The 15022-nt window shown below is 47.0% G+C and overlaps 1 protein-coding gene across 1 annotated transcript in view; it reads right to left on the bottom strand.

The window, feature by feature from the left end:
* The window catches only part of CSMD2 (CUB and Sushi multiple domains 2), a 689877-nt gene that overhangs the window by 158166 nt on the left and 516689 nt on the right, over window positions 1–15022 (bottom strand). Inside the window, exon 26 of the mRNA XM_015467054.3 lies at window positions 3033–3235. Coding sequence (XP_015322540.1) covers window positions 3033–3235 — 203 coding nt within the window. The remainder of the gene's footprint in view (window positions 1–3032; window positions 3236–15022) is intronic.

Below are 15022 nucleotides of genomic sequence, written 5' to 3'. Positions count from 1 at the left end.
TCTCTGGAAGAAAAATAGCTCACTGTTCTGACCATACAGGGGAGGCAATGGAGTGCGATGATTAAGGGCCTAGGTTTGGGAATCAGACACAGGGGATTTGACCCAGGCTCTTCTACTTACTAACTCTAGATGACATTGCATGAGAAACCTCTCTGGTCCCCACAGTCCACATCTGCAACATGGATTAATAATGATGCCCGTGCTTTATGGGTTTTGTGAAAATTATAAGAGATAATGTCGCAGAGAGTTTAGAGTGGTGCTGGCTCTATAGATGGCCGTGATTACTCGTGCCTGTCCTTCAGGGCTCCCTCTCACCTTTTCTTCATTTTCACTTTCTCCCTTTAATGCTCCTGAATGTGAGCTGCTCAGCAAAGCCCCCAGGGAGAGGCTGGATCCATGTGGTGCAGACAGGATGTTAGATGTTACACAGTCGTGTTTACTCAATAAAGCCAAGCCTGCACTAATCATCCCTGGCATTTCTGTACAATCCCCTGTCAAATACACACGATAACATTAACGTGGGGTTAGCCGTTCCCTCTTCCCTAGAGCAGTGCTGGTATTTGCTAAGTGATGACAGCAACAGGGAAGGTGACCTTTCCCAAACCTCGGGTATACCAGCACGTCAGGCCAGGTTGGCACAGCCTTCCTGGAGCCTAGGCCACGTAGTTCTGCCCACTCCTCTCTTTGTGGACCTAAGTGATACTCAGGGTGACTTGCCTAGGGAAACCCTGTGTTAAGAGAAAACCATCCACTTGTTCATGTCTTCATGTACCCAGTGGTCCATTGAGTAGTGAGTGGGCTTCTGCTGCAGGAGTCTGGTGGGGGGCACAAGGTGGCCCCCTAACCCCTAAGAGTTTCCTGTGGGCTGGCAAGTAGGTGGCCAGGTCCCCAGCAAGGCCGAGTGCCTAGAATTGGCAAAGTGCTGAAGAAACAGAAGTGCTGGGGGTCCAGTAGAGACAGCCATTTATTCTGAATGGGGAGCTTAGGAAGAAGTGGCATCTGAGATGAACCTTGAAGGAGGAAGACAGCGTCTATGAGCTGAGCAGTGTGTGAGAAAGTAGCTGGGTGAAGGCATGGCTCACGGGAGCGCCCAGGGACTCCGGCCCACGTGGCAAGCCTGAAGACACGCTGGAGGTCAGATATCGCAAATCCGTGGGGGAAATCTGCCAGTACGATGATGGGCCTTTTGTAAAACTGTACCCATCAGCTTCAACACAGAGAAAATACATATCTGGCTTAATTATTCCTAATTCTCCTTTCCCCAGTGAAAGGACTGAGCTGTCTCTTTATCATTCCACTTGCCTTTCTGCTGGGAGAGCTTTGTATGGCGGATGCCAGCAATCTCCAAAAGTTTGTTTCATGAAATGCTAGTCTTTTGAGATAGCCTTGGAAAAAGTCACCCACGATAAAATATGTTTGAGAACTGTGACCTGCCCGACACCTTCCGAATTCATCTGCATTAGCAGAACAGATGTTCTCGGAGGCTCCAAATTACAGATAATCTCTTTAGGTCTGGCTCAACCTAAGCACCTTCCTGACATAATTTGATCAGGCAGACTTCCTTTTCTTGCAATACCAGCGAACTGCTCATGGACCTCATGGGGACAGATGTCGGGAAATGTGTAGCTAAAATGACCCTTGTGGCCCCACAGTGGGACTCTAACCTTAGGTCAGTTCAGTGTTACTGGGTGATCACCAGGGGCCCTCTCGCTGGGTAAGTGGGTACTGGCTTTCCAGTACGAAGACTCCCAATGAATCCCACAAGGAGCTATTTCTCATGAGGCTGGCAGCTGGTGTGAATGTTAAGTGGGCAAGTTACTGAGTACATAGGAACATGGTCCTGGAGACCCTCATGTGTGCCAGCCCCCCACCCAACACTGCTAAATGCTGGTCTCCATGGGGAAGACAGATGCCTAAAACAGCTGGAAGTAGGCTCTGTAATGCCATTACAGCCTTACCGGTGCTAGAGATATACCCAACCACCCTTAGCTGATCTATATACTAGGTGAGAAAGTGGAGGCAAAGCCACAGCCCAGGTGCCACACAGCCTTGCTCTGGCCATCACCATGGAAACCACCCCCTCACACCCACCGTGGAGTAAGGAGATGGTAATGAGACAGCTGCTGTATACTAAACATGAGCGTAGACAGAGGCGGAGTGATCCGTGCAGGGAGATGAGTGATGGAAGAGGCACTTCAGAGGATGTGAGATGATGCATCGCAGGAGAGGCAGGACCATCACAGACGCGAGCTCATATCAGGACCTGGATGTCTGAGCACTGCCCATTTTTGGTAGCTCTCTGTGATGCTCCTCCACACTTGGCTACCACAGTACATAAGTAATTGAATGTAGATTACTCATATTTGGCTCCCAGTCCTTACTGAGATCTGCACTAAATTAAGAATCAGAGTGTGTGATGTGTCAGATCAGTTCTTCCGTGACTGTGCCCCAAACCACTGTCAGCTTATTCCTGCCCTGCCTCCCTCCACATACTCCAGGTTTCAGCCAAGGACAACCCTCTACATCTGGAGCCCATGATCTGCCTCTGCACCTCTTCATATGTCCTTCACACCCAAGATGCCCTTTTCTCTCTTACTTATCTGATAAGGACTCAGGAATCCTGCAAGTCCAAGCACATGGCAACTCTAAACCCACGTTATAATTGACCATACTCTCCTTGAAATACTGTCTATTCTTCCGTAACTTCTACTCATCGTTTGGGTCAGAGCTTGAGCATCGTCTTTCCTGGAACATCTTCCTTGATGTTCCAAGGTGACCATTGTAGTTCACACTTCTTTCTCCATATATTCATCGATTGGCATGTCAGTGTCTATTCGCCTGCCTGTCTTCCCCTTTAGAGTAAGCTTGGCATGAATGTTAAACCAGCATTGCCCATAAACCAGGCACAGAGCAGATGCTCAACAAACATCTTTACCCGAGTGGAGAGATGGTGGAAAGAGGGGACTTGAGGGAGGGGGACGGGAGGTCGAGGCAGGACTGATGGAGGCGGGTGGTGGAAGGTGGGCTCAGACCTGAGAACTGAATGGCGAAACCCTGCTTGCTGGTGAAGAAGTCGGTGCTGAACTGCAGAACGACGGAGTTGAAGGTGCTGTGCAGGTCCTTGGGCAGGGCCGGGCCACTGAGCTCCTTCAGCAGGACCCCACTCTCCACCGGCCCATCCCAGATGCGCAGAACGTCATGGACCTCCTCTGTGTCGAACACCAGGAAGTGGAGCCTGCGTAGAGAGAAGAGGCAGGTGGTCACGCAGGGCTCAGCCCCTACTTTCCAGTGGTTTCCGTTCAGGGCAAGTCATACACCGAAGAAAGACTCGCAGGAAGGAACAGGAAGCGATGCCCGGCAGTTATGCTCTCAACTTCCATCTAGACTGCTCTGCCCACTGGGGGTCACTAGAAACGGGGACAAGAGCAAGGGAGGCTAGATTTTGTGTATCTTGTTTATTATTATGGAGCTTCCTGTTGCTGTCTCCTCAACTCTACACAGCAGTCTCCAGACCTCACTCCTGAGTCTAGTCTGGAAAGGGATGCTGAGAACGCAAAGTCAGGGAAAAAAAAACAAACACTCCATCAAAATCCCAGCAGGTTATTTGTAGATATTGACAAACTGACTCTAAAGTTTATATGGGGAGGCAAAAGGCCTGGGAGAGCCAACACAGTACTGAAGAACAGGTCTGGAGAACTGACACTACCAGACGTCAAGACTAGCAAGCTACATTAATCAAGACGGTGTGATGTCAGTGATACAAGAGACAAATAGATCAAAAGTACAGAAATAGACCCACATTAATATAGTCAACTGATCCTTAACAAAGGAGCAAAGGCAATGCAGTGCAGCAGAGAGGGCCTTTTCAACAAATGCTGCTGGAACTATTGGACGTCCCTGTGCAAAAATGAATCGACACAGAGACTTTGCACCTTCCACAAAAATGAACTCAAATAGATTCCAGACCTAAATGTAAATGTAAAATTATAAAACTCGGAGAAGATCACATAGGAGAAAACTCGGATGACCTCGATTATAGTGATATAATATTAGATACAATACCAAAGACAAGATTCATGAAGAAAGCAAGGGATAAGGTAGACTTCATTAAAATTAAACATTGCTGTTCTGCAAAAGATAACAAGATGCTAAAATCCGAGGATGTTCAAGTTCTTCATACAGGAAAGCCTAGTATTTGCATAGAACATCCTCCTGTATGCTTTGAAAAACTTTTAGATTACTTGCAATACTTAATACAATGTAAATGCTATGTAAATAGTTGTAAATACAATGTAAATGCCATGTAAACAGTTGCCTGTGCAGGGCAAATTCAAGTTTGCATTTTGGAACTTTCTGGATTTTTTTTTTTTTTTTACCATATTTTCCATTTGAGGTTGGTTGAATCTGTGGATCCTGAATATGTAGATATGGAGAGTCAAATGTATAAAACTTAACAGTAAGAAAACAAATAATATGACTAAAAATGCGCTAAACCTTACCAGATACCTCACCAAAAAAGATATATGAATAAAAATGGCAAATAAGCATATGAAAAGATGCTCTATATCAAAAGTCATTGAAAAATGCAAATGAAAACAAAAGCAGTAAGATACCACTACACACCCATTAGAACGTCTAGAATCCAGAACACGGACAAACCCTGATGAGGGTGTGGGGCGATGGGGACTCTCACTGCTGGTGGCAAGACAAAGTGGTACAGCCTCTTGGGAAGGCAGTTTGGCAGTTCCTTACAAAACTAAGCATGCTCTTACCATATGATCTCTGGGTTGTATTGTGCCCCTCAGTATTTACCCAAAGGAGTTGAAAATTGATTTCTACACAAAACCATATGCATACTGTTGTTGCAGCAGCTTTATTCATAACTGCCAAAACTTGGAAGCAACCAGGATGTCCTTCAGTAGGTGAATGGATAAATAAACTATGGTCATCCAGACAACAGAATATTTTTCAGCCCTAAAAAGATATGAGCTATTAATCCATGAAAAGACATAGAGGGACCTTATATGCTTATTACTAAGTGAAAGAAGCCATTCTGAAAAGGCTACATATTGTATGATTCCAAATATAGGATACTCTGTAAAAGGCAGAACTAAGGAAATAGCAAAAAGATCAGTGATTGCTGGAGGCTAGGTCAGGGAGAGGGGAAGAACTGGTGAGCACAGAGGATTTTTAGAGCAGTGGAAATACTCTTATGATAGTATAATAGTGGACACATGTCGTTACACGTTTGTTCAAACCTTTAGAATAAGGGGTATAAAGAGTGACCCGTAATGTCAGCGATGGACTTTGGGTGATAATGATGTGTCAGTGCAGGTTCATCAGTTGTAACAAATGTGCCGCTCTGATGGGGGATACTGATAACGGGAGAAGCTGCCCATGTGTGTGGCAGAGGGTCAATGGGAATCTCGCATCTTCCTCTCAGTTTTTCTGTGAACCTGGGCATGCTCAGTTGCTCAGTCGTGTCTGACTCTTTGCGGCCCCGTGGACTGCAGCCTACTAAGCTCTTCTGTCCGTGGGATTCTCTACGCAAGAATACTGCAGGGGGTGCCACTTCCTCCTCCATGGGATCTTCCCGACCCAGGGGTTGAACTCTCACCCCCTGTGGCTCTTGCATTGGCAGGGAGATTCTTTACCACTCAAGCTACCTGGAAGCCTAAACCTGCTCTAAAAATCTAAGTCTTGAAAAAAGTGTGTGGTGGGGAGCAAAGGTCATAGGTAACGTTAGCATCTTTGAGAAGCTGGTACAGATGCAGTGGGGGCAAGGGTGAGCCTACATCTTTGTATCCCAGAGTAAAACTTGGATACCAGCCTGTCTCTCTGTTTCTCTCTCCTAATCATTTTAAAAAAAATTTTTTTGAAATAATTTGAGACTTACAAAAAAGTTGCAAAGATAATACAGAGAATTCTTACAGACCCCTCACCAGCTCTGCCATTATTAACCTCTTACATTTCCCTGCGTACATTTGTCACAACTAAGAAACCAACACGGGTCCATTACTGTGATCTCAACTCCAGACTTGATCTGGACTTCACCAGTGTTGCCACTGATGTCCTTCTTCTGTTCCAGGATCCAATCCACTCATCACTGTTGGTGGTTTGCCTGCTAAGTTGTGTCTGACTCTTGCGATCCATGGGCTGTAGCCTGCCAGGCTCCTCTGTCCATGGGATTTTCCAGGCAAGAACACTGGCGTGGGTTGCTATTTCCTTTTCCAGAGGATCCTCCCGACCCAGGGATTGAACCTGGGTCTCCTGCATTCGCTTATGGATTCTTTACCAGAGAATTCTCCTGGTAAAGAATCTCTGAATCACCAGAGATTCTCTCCACTTATCACTATATCTGTTTACAAATGTCTTTTAAAATTATAAAAATAAGACATGCTTGAGGCAGAAAAAGGCTAACAATATACAGATGTCCTGAATTGTAAAAGAGTCTCACATCAGCCAATCTGTTCTCTAGAACTTTCCACTTGATTTTAGGTTTGTGGCACATTCTTCCAGATTTTTTTCAATGTGGATACATCCCCCCACCATGGGGACTATATTTTACATAGTTTCATGTAACTTTATTCACTTAATGCTATATAAGAGAGAGCTACATCTACTTGGCTATATTTCACTATTTCATATAATACTGCAAGGAACGGCTAAGGCTAAGTCACTTCAGTCGTGTCTGACTCTGTGCGACCCCATAGACAGCAGCCCATCAGGCTCCCCCATCCCTGGGATTCTGCAAGGAACATACCCATCTTTATGTAGTGTTTTTCATTTATGTTAAGATTTCAGTTGGATTGTAGGAATAATTTGGGGGTGAATGGGTATATATTTAAAATTATTAATAAAAAACCTGATAAATTATTCTCTTAAGTAATTGTGTCAACTTACATTCCCACTGAACAGTGTTCATACGACTCTTCTCTCTAAGCTTCCCCTTACAAACATCAGATATTACAATGTAAATATATTCTATATTAAAATACTTGCCCATCTGCTAAACTGAAATGGAATTGCACTAGAGTTTTAAATTTAGATAATTTAGTAAGGTTGCACATCTTTGCATATATTCATTGGTCATTTGTATATATTCACACCTCTTATCCATCTTAATTGAGTTATTTGTCTTTATAAATTCTGTTCACACATTATAATTTTTAAATATTTATTATCCTTATATACATATATTACTTTTTATATATTTGTTGCTAACATTTTTTCTAGCATCTGGTGTCCCTTTTCCTTTAAATTTTGCTTGTGGTGTCCTTTTTGGTATAGGAGTTACTCATTCTATGTAATCAAGTATGTTAATATTTTCCCTTAAGGATACTGAATGTCATGATAGGCTTGGGCAAACCCTCTTCTTCTCCCAATGATTAAAAAGCAAAACTTTAATATTTTCTCAGAAGTTGTATAGTTTAATTTTTTAAGGGTTATAGGTTCATGATTTTCCCAAATGGGCTACCTACCCAAAGTAACCTCTTCCATATTCTATCTAAATGCTCAGCTTGCTTCCTTCTTAGTATTTATTAACAAACAAAGGTCCGTCTAATCAAGGCTATGGTTTTTCCAGTGGTCATGTATGGATGTGAGAGTTGGACTGTGAAGAAACCTGAGCACCGAAGAATTGATGCTTTTGAACTGTGGTGTTGGAGAAGACTCTTGAGAGTCCCTTGGACTGCAAGGAGGTCCAACCAGTCCATCCTAAAGGAGATCAGTCCTGGGTGTTCATTGGAAGGACTGATGTGAAAGCTGAAACTCCAGTACTTTGGCCACCTCATGCGAAGAGTTGACTCATTGGAAAAGACTGAGATGCTGGGAGGGATTGGGGGCAGGAGGAGAAGGGGACGACAGAGGATGAGATGGCTGGATGGCATCACCGACTCGATAGACATGAGTTTGAGTAAACTCTGGGAGTTGGTGATGGACAGGGAGGCCTGGTGTGCTGCGATTCATGGGGTCACAAAGAGTCGGACACGACTGAGCGACTGAACTGAATTGAACTGAACCTTAGTTTATTGATTTGTTTACCACCCCTCTCCCCAACAAGAACATGACTTTTGTGTGTGGGGCCATGTCCTGTTCACCATGGTAGCCCCACTACCTGGGCTAGATCTGACCCTTCCAAGGATGCTCACAAGTACTTGAATGAAGAACACCTGTGACTGGGTATCCGGGCTCTCTCAGTGGGTTTGAAACCTTGACCATGGGATCTGAGTCTAGACTCTTCTCGATTCCTGGGCTCCCTCCTCGGCCAAAACAGAATTCAACTTGAGGTACCTGGAGCACAGCTACTTGACTGACTTCAGTTTTCAGTCTCATATTTTGATAATTCTTACAAGGCAAGCTCCCCTTCATATTTCCTCCCCCCTTCAAATTTCTTAGCTAATTTCCCAAATTTACCCTTTCAAGTTTCTCCCAATCCCATGGATACTATCGTTGAAACTGCACACATTTATAGATGGATTTGGGCAATTTGATATCTTTACTTATTTTCCCCAGCTGAGAACACTCTAGGTGCCTTAACTTATTTAGGGCTTAGTTTATGTATTCTGGTCAGGTTTCATGGTCTTCCTCTTTGTACTCTTCCTCTTAAATTCATTTTTTTAGTTTTCAGCTCCATTGTGAGTGGAATTTAATTACCAGTTACGTATTTATTATTGGATATGTGTGTGTCTTTCTTGCTTTCAGTCACCAGTTAAGTTCCAGCAGGATTCAAGCTAGTTCTTGGATTTCCGAGATAAACCCTTTTATAGGTACAAGTGGAGCCTCTTCAGTACCAGAGCTGTGGGGGTTTCTTTGATGGCCATGTTTTAGGCCCCCGGCAGGCCTCCCCTCCAAGGGCTTCTGACAGAGTGAAGACAGAGGGGCTTCTCTTCAAGGTATTTCATGGGCAACAGGTCGGCAGACTGGGGCCCCACACTTGACTGAACGGGAGAAGGAGCCCCCCAGCAGGCAGAGCAGACAAGTGTCCTCCCTGCTGTGCTAAGCTGCCCCTGGCTTCTCTGCTTCCTCCGTGGTCCGTGATGCACTGGGAAATTGACACCACCCACCGGGGCAGACCGTGCGGTAGCCGTGTGGCAGCCGTGTGGCACTGCCGCACGCACTCTCAGGGAAGAGAGGTTCTCATGGACCAGGCGTGTCAGGGGATGGAGGAGGAGATGAGGCTAGGAGTCTGGGTGGCATGAAAGGGAGGGTGTCTTCTTTGGATGTAGTAACACAAACAAGACCCGAGGGGAGGTTAGGGTGCCTGAGAAGAACGGGGACTCCCACAATAGACTTCCGGGGTGGGGTGAGGATGTTATGGGGACAGAGCTGGATTGAGAGGGACCTCAGGATTAGCTGGCAGAGTTTGGGTTTAATCCTTCTGTGGTTAGAGACCGACTGAGGTCCCTGAGGGTGAATAATGGAATGAATGAGTGAGTAAATTGAAGAATCAATAAATGAAGGCTCAGGGGGCCAGATTGATGAGATGTGTGAAAACGGAGACTATGGAGACTAAGCAGAAATGAAAGAAAATATATTTATACAACAACCACCGTGTACAAGGCAGTTTCAGCTGATCCCATCTAGTCCTCATGGGTATCTTTACTTTGTAGGTAGCATCACATCCTCTTTAAAAATGAGAATACCGAGGTTCCGAGAAATTAAGTAACTCACTCAAGGTCAAGAGCTGGTCAGAGAGCAAGCCAGAACCACATTCTATAATTACAGTCCAGGTCAGACCTTGGCACTTCCTCTCTTTCCCCCGACAACACCGCTTACCCCTTCAGAAGGAAGAGGCTGTGCCGAGAGCCAGCCTGACCCCGTCGGTGATCAATAGTTTACATGTGAACCAGACATAAGGTTAAGGGGCTGATATGCAAGACCTGGAATTAAAAGCACTGGTTCATTGCATTCAGCTTCACTGGTCTGATAATCAGACAAAGTCAAAGGCTTGGCATTGATGAGGTCAACAGAGGTGAGAGGGGGAGACTCGAGGCGGAGGAGGACCCTGAGGTCCTCTGCAAGCAGAAGCCACGCTGCTTGGCAACAGAGAGGAGAGAAACTGAAGTTCCAGACCTCTTGCTGCCATTGTTTATGTAAACACCCCCTGGATGCCGGGTGCTGGAAGATAAAGGCGAAGAGGACAGACAGGGTGCCCTTTTCCAGTTGTCTCTGGAAATGGGCAATCCTCCCACACACACACACAACCCCATCAGAATGGCTGATGGCACATGAAATGGAGGAAACAGCAGAGCACCGAGTTAGAGTTATCGGGTTAGACAGGCTGGCCAGGAAGACCTCTCCAAGGAAGTGACATTTAAGGAAGAGGAAAAGCTCAAAGGGAGGCAGCCACATGACGAGCTGGACAGGGCAAGAGGTGGGAGGACGCTTTCAGTGGATAAAGGGCAGTGTGGGCAAAGGCTCCGAAAGGGAAGCAGCTTGGAGCCTCAGAGCAGCAGAAAGGCCATCGAGGCTGTCCCTGGCCCAGGAGAGGCAGGCAGAGGCCAGGTCTGCTGGGGCCTGCGGGTCGGAGAAAATGTTAGATTTTATTCAATTGATGAAGGAATGTCCTGGAAGGATTTTAAGCTGAGGCCTTCCAAGGTCCCATTCTCATTTGAAGATCACTCCTGTGGCCAAATAAGAACAGCCTGGTAAGGGCAACATCGGAGGCAGGGAAATTAGCTCAGGGGCTACTCCGGGTGCTGGTGACCTCTTTCATGATACATCCTTGAAGCTAGTCAGGGGCTTTGCCAAGCCAACCACGTGTATTAAGACTCTTATTGAAGACATTTTTCATCCCATAGAAACCCAAGTCTAATAAAATGCTAATTAGAGGCTGTCATTGATAAGGGTACTTCTGGACCCAAGCAGACATTTGGGCTTGCCTAAGCAGCCTGCCTGCAGGTGACCATCCAGTCTCCTGGCTTCTTCCATACTGAAAATCGTCTGGGGATCCCATGCCCACCGAGCTGTGGGAAGGTGATCCTTCATCTTGACGCCTTGCCTGTTTGTGCACTCGTTTCTTTGGGCCTCAGACACAACGCCCAGCACAGAAGAGGGAGGGGCACGCACGTCACGCTCTGGGCCGAGAGCTGCCAAACGTGGAAGGCTGTGTCTTTGCCCTGGAGGCTGCCGCTGTTTATTGAAAGAGACACACACAACATAATAATACGTGCAGGAGGTGCTAAGTGCGTGGGATAAATGAAGTGCCATCGAAATAACCAGAGGAAGAAGAGAACTGATCCTGTGCTGGAAATCTACATGCCAAGTACTTTGTGCATATTGTCTGACGTGCTCGTGACAAGCCTGTACGCTGGAGCCTATTTTTTGCCGTCTTGCTGAGGCGGGAACTAGAGTCCCCAGGGGTTAACTGGGATGACTTGCTGGGGGCCGGGGGTGCGTCAAACAGCTCATAGGGTCAGAGGTGGTATTCAAGCCACGTCTGTCTGGCACCAAAGGCCTTTCGTTGTCTTCTCCTAATTGAGAGAGGCAAGGAAAACTTCAAGGAGGAGATGTCTTTGAAGCAGTTTTGGAGAAAGAAAAGCAAAGCACAGGGAGAGTGAGACAGGAAGATGACTGGGAGAGAGAGAGAGAACGGTGTTACACAGGCAGACACAGACAAGCTAGTAATTGGCCTTCCTGCACCCAGACTCTTTGCTACCCTTTCAGTCCCCCTTTTCCCCCAGGGCCGGCTGATTTTTCTGAACTGCATATCTGGCCAGTCATTCGCCTTTGCCTATAGAGTATCGGCAGGCTTCCTAGGGGATAACTGCCTCCTCTTCTTCCTCTCAGTCTTCACCCATTTCTTTTCCTTCTCTGGCTCTGGGGACTTCCTTCTGCCCAGATGTTTCCAACACCTGCATGTGCCCTCACACCACCTGTAGTGGCTTGCATGGTCTCCCACCAAAAGACCTGTTCAAATCCTAATCCCCCGTCCCTGTTAATGTAACCTTATTTGGAAATAGAGTCTTTGTAAATGTCATCAAGTTAAGATCTGGAGTAGGCTGGGACCCGAGTCCAGTGCCTGATGCCTTTCTAAGAGAAAGGAGAGGGAGATCTGAAAACAGAGGCGTCGAGGAGACGCAGGGATGAACACCATGTGAAGATGGAGGCGGAGAGATGTGTCCACACGCCGAGGAAGGCCAAGGATTGCTGGCAGCTCACTACCAGGAGCTGGGAAATGACACCGATCCTTTTCTAGAGCTGTCAGAGGCAGCGTGACCCGGTGCACTCCTTGGTTGTGGACCTCTAGGCTCTAGAAGTGCTTGAAAATAAATTTCTGTTGTCGTTTAGTTTGTTACAGCAGCCCTAGTGAACTAATACACCATCTGACTACCATGTCTTGGTAGATACCCCACCTCCAGCTAGGGAGCTTTTCCACTGGCTTCTCCATATCCTCCCCGGAGCCCCAGTCTGGTGAGATGCTCCCTCTGTGTGCTCCTGTGTGTCAGAGCCAGCCTGTCTTACTCACCTGTCTTGCTGAGTTCCTTAAAGGTTGTGTTTGTGTCTCCTTCACATCTGCATCCTTAGTACCCAGGACCAGGCCTAATCTACACTAAGCTTCTGGTTTGGTTGAACTGATGAATGAATGAATGAATGAATGGCTCATCAGCGTTCAGGGACACCCACAGTTCAGCCAAACTCACCCACAGTCCTTGCTGTGTGTATCACTTGACGAGCGGCAGCTTCAATCCGATATGCTAAAGAAGATACTTCTTATTTCACTACAGGTTCTGACATCTCCCTTTACCACTTACATCCAGCCCCCGGAATCTCACAGCTATGTCTTTGGCATCCTATCACCACCAAAGAGACAGGACCAAGCTGCATGGACCCTGGGCCAGAGTCGACTTTGTTTAAAACCAGGAGACACATAGATGCTGCGGCCATGGTCTCTCACTCTCCAAGTACAGCTCTACAAGTCTCCTGACTGATATTCACACATCCAATCAACAGATAGCAGGTACTGGGTGCATATACATGCCGAGGACTGGTGATACAGACAAGAACATGGCTTGTTTCTGCCCCTAAGTGTGGTGTGATAAGCACTGTGGTATAGATTGGCAAAGAGAAGGCCCCTACCTCAGGCCGAGGGGTGAGGCAAGGCCCCTGCAGGCGGGAACAACTAGGCTGAGTCTTGAAAGATGAACAGGACGTGAACAGATGAAGGCGTTGTCAAGAAGGAAAGGGGATGGTCAGGCAGAGAAGAGAGGCTGCTCAAGGACATGGATGGGATGGGGAGATGGGCACGGCCGGGACACTACAAGTTCAACAGGAAGACAAGAGCATGCGTGCAGGTGGGTGAGACCTGAAGCTATGGGTTAGGACAAACCCACCCAATGAGTAGGCAGTGTGAGCAGCACACAGGAAGGGAGTCCTGGAGACGCAGGGTGTTAAGGATGAACAGAGGAAGAGAAACCCATGAAGGTGACCCAGAATGAGGAGTGGAGGAGGTAGAAGGTAAACCAGAAAAAGGTGCATCCCGGGGAGTCAGGAGAGGAGACAGTCTCAGGGCAGGACAATGCTGTCTGAGCCGTGAAAGAAGGCAAGGTGGGCATGGCCCCTGGGGTCCTGGAGAGAGGAGTTTCCATGGTGCTGGGGTAGGGCTGGGGGTAGGGAGCTGGGAGCCCCTTTCCCACAAAGGAGGGCCTTTGGGCATGCAGCCTGGGCCATCTTGATAGCCGACAAGTACAACAGCTCAGCTCACTGACCCCGCGGGTCTTTTTCCCATTCCCCTGGGGGCTGCCTGGAAACTGCTTGCTTTCTCTTTGGGGCTCAATCTTCATTTCTGATTGGCTGACACTGTTTTTAACTCCAGGGTACCAGGACTGCAGGACCAATCCCGTTCTGGGGTTTCTTTCTACAGAGTCCCACTTTCCAGCACAGGGTCCTGACAGCAGGTCCCCAGGTGAGGGGGTCCCCACCTGACCCTCACTCCCTTACCTCTGCCCACCAGTCTGCCACTAAGACTCCCCCTGGGCTTTGTGGGTAAGGTTCATGACACTCAGCTTCAACCCCTGCCAGAACTTTCATCTCAAAAGCTAGGAGGGCATCGAATTGTCATTGTAGGAGGCTACACTCCTCAGATGCTGTCTGTAGGCAAACTCGAGTCTGATCTTCAGCTTTCAGTTTCTGAAGGAAACTTGAAACAGTGGGCATTTCTTGGGTGCTTCCCACCTCCATCATTTGTATCCATCACATATTAGAAAGATGCATAAACGAGAAAAGACTTAAAAAAAAAATCATAGCATCTTTATGTTGATTTCACTTGCCTTCCGACTAGCCCCAGAATACAAAAAGGGTTTCGGGTGCTTTCAAGTCATCACCAGTGGGTGCTGTACCAAGAACAGTCGTAACAATGGATTATCAGGGGAAAACAGCATGAGAAAGAACAGCTGCTGCAGGGGGAAGGGGGTCAGAAATCACCCCTGTCCTCAAATGAGAATGCAGCTTAAATTATCCTCAGTGACACTGGAAATTACAAAAAGAAAATAATACTTGTTTTACAAAATGCCCCCCTCTGAGCTACGGCACTGCAAACCAACAATTAAACCATGATGATAATAGCAGACAATAATAATTAAAGCATCGTGCCATCCAAAGAGCAAACGCTGAGAAGACGGACCAAAGCCCAAAGCACACGTTGGTGTCTAGAGCAAAATCGGAGGCCCTCCTTTCCTGCTGCCAGCTGGTCTTCAGCAGACACAAAGATTCTTCTTTTGTTATTTTCTGAAGTGAAAGAACAGGGTTTAGGTCACTGAAGGAGCTGCAGTGACTGGCATTCTGGGAGGTCAGGGCTGCCCCAAACGCAGCACTTAGGCTGCTGCCGTGTCTCACTCTTCCTTGCCAAGTAACCTAACCTTGGATCACTTGTTCTCTCGTCATCATCACCCTGTAAATGAAAGCTCCCCGACTGCCCACCATTAACCAGAACCTGTCCTGGAGTCATCAGGGATTCTTTGAGGGCTGGAGTGTCTTTGTCCTTCTTGGAAGAAATGTTTTCCATGAAACAAAGCTCTGCTTT

This window comes from Bos taurus, chromosome 3, assembly GCF_002263795.3.
Source record: "Bos taurus isolate L1 Dominette 01449 registration number 42190680 breed Hereford chromosome 3, ARS-UCD2.0, whole genome shotgun sequence".
NCBI classification, from domain to species: domain Eukaryota; kingdom Metazoa; phylum Chordata; class Mammalia; order Artiodactyla; family Bovidae; genus Bos; species Bos taurus.
The sequence above is the reverse complement of the archived record's forward strand: the minus strand, read 5'-3'. Positions and strand labels throughout refer to the sequence as shown.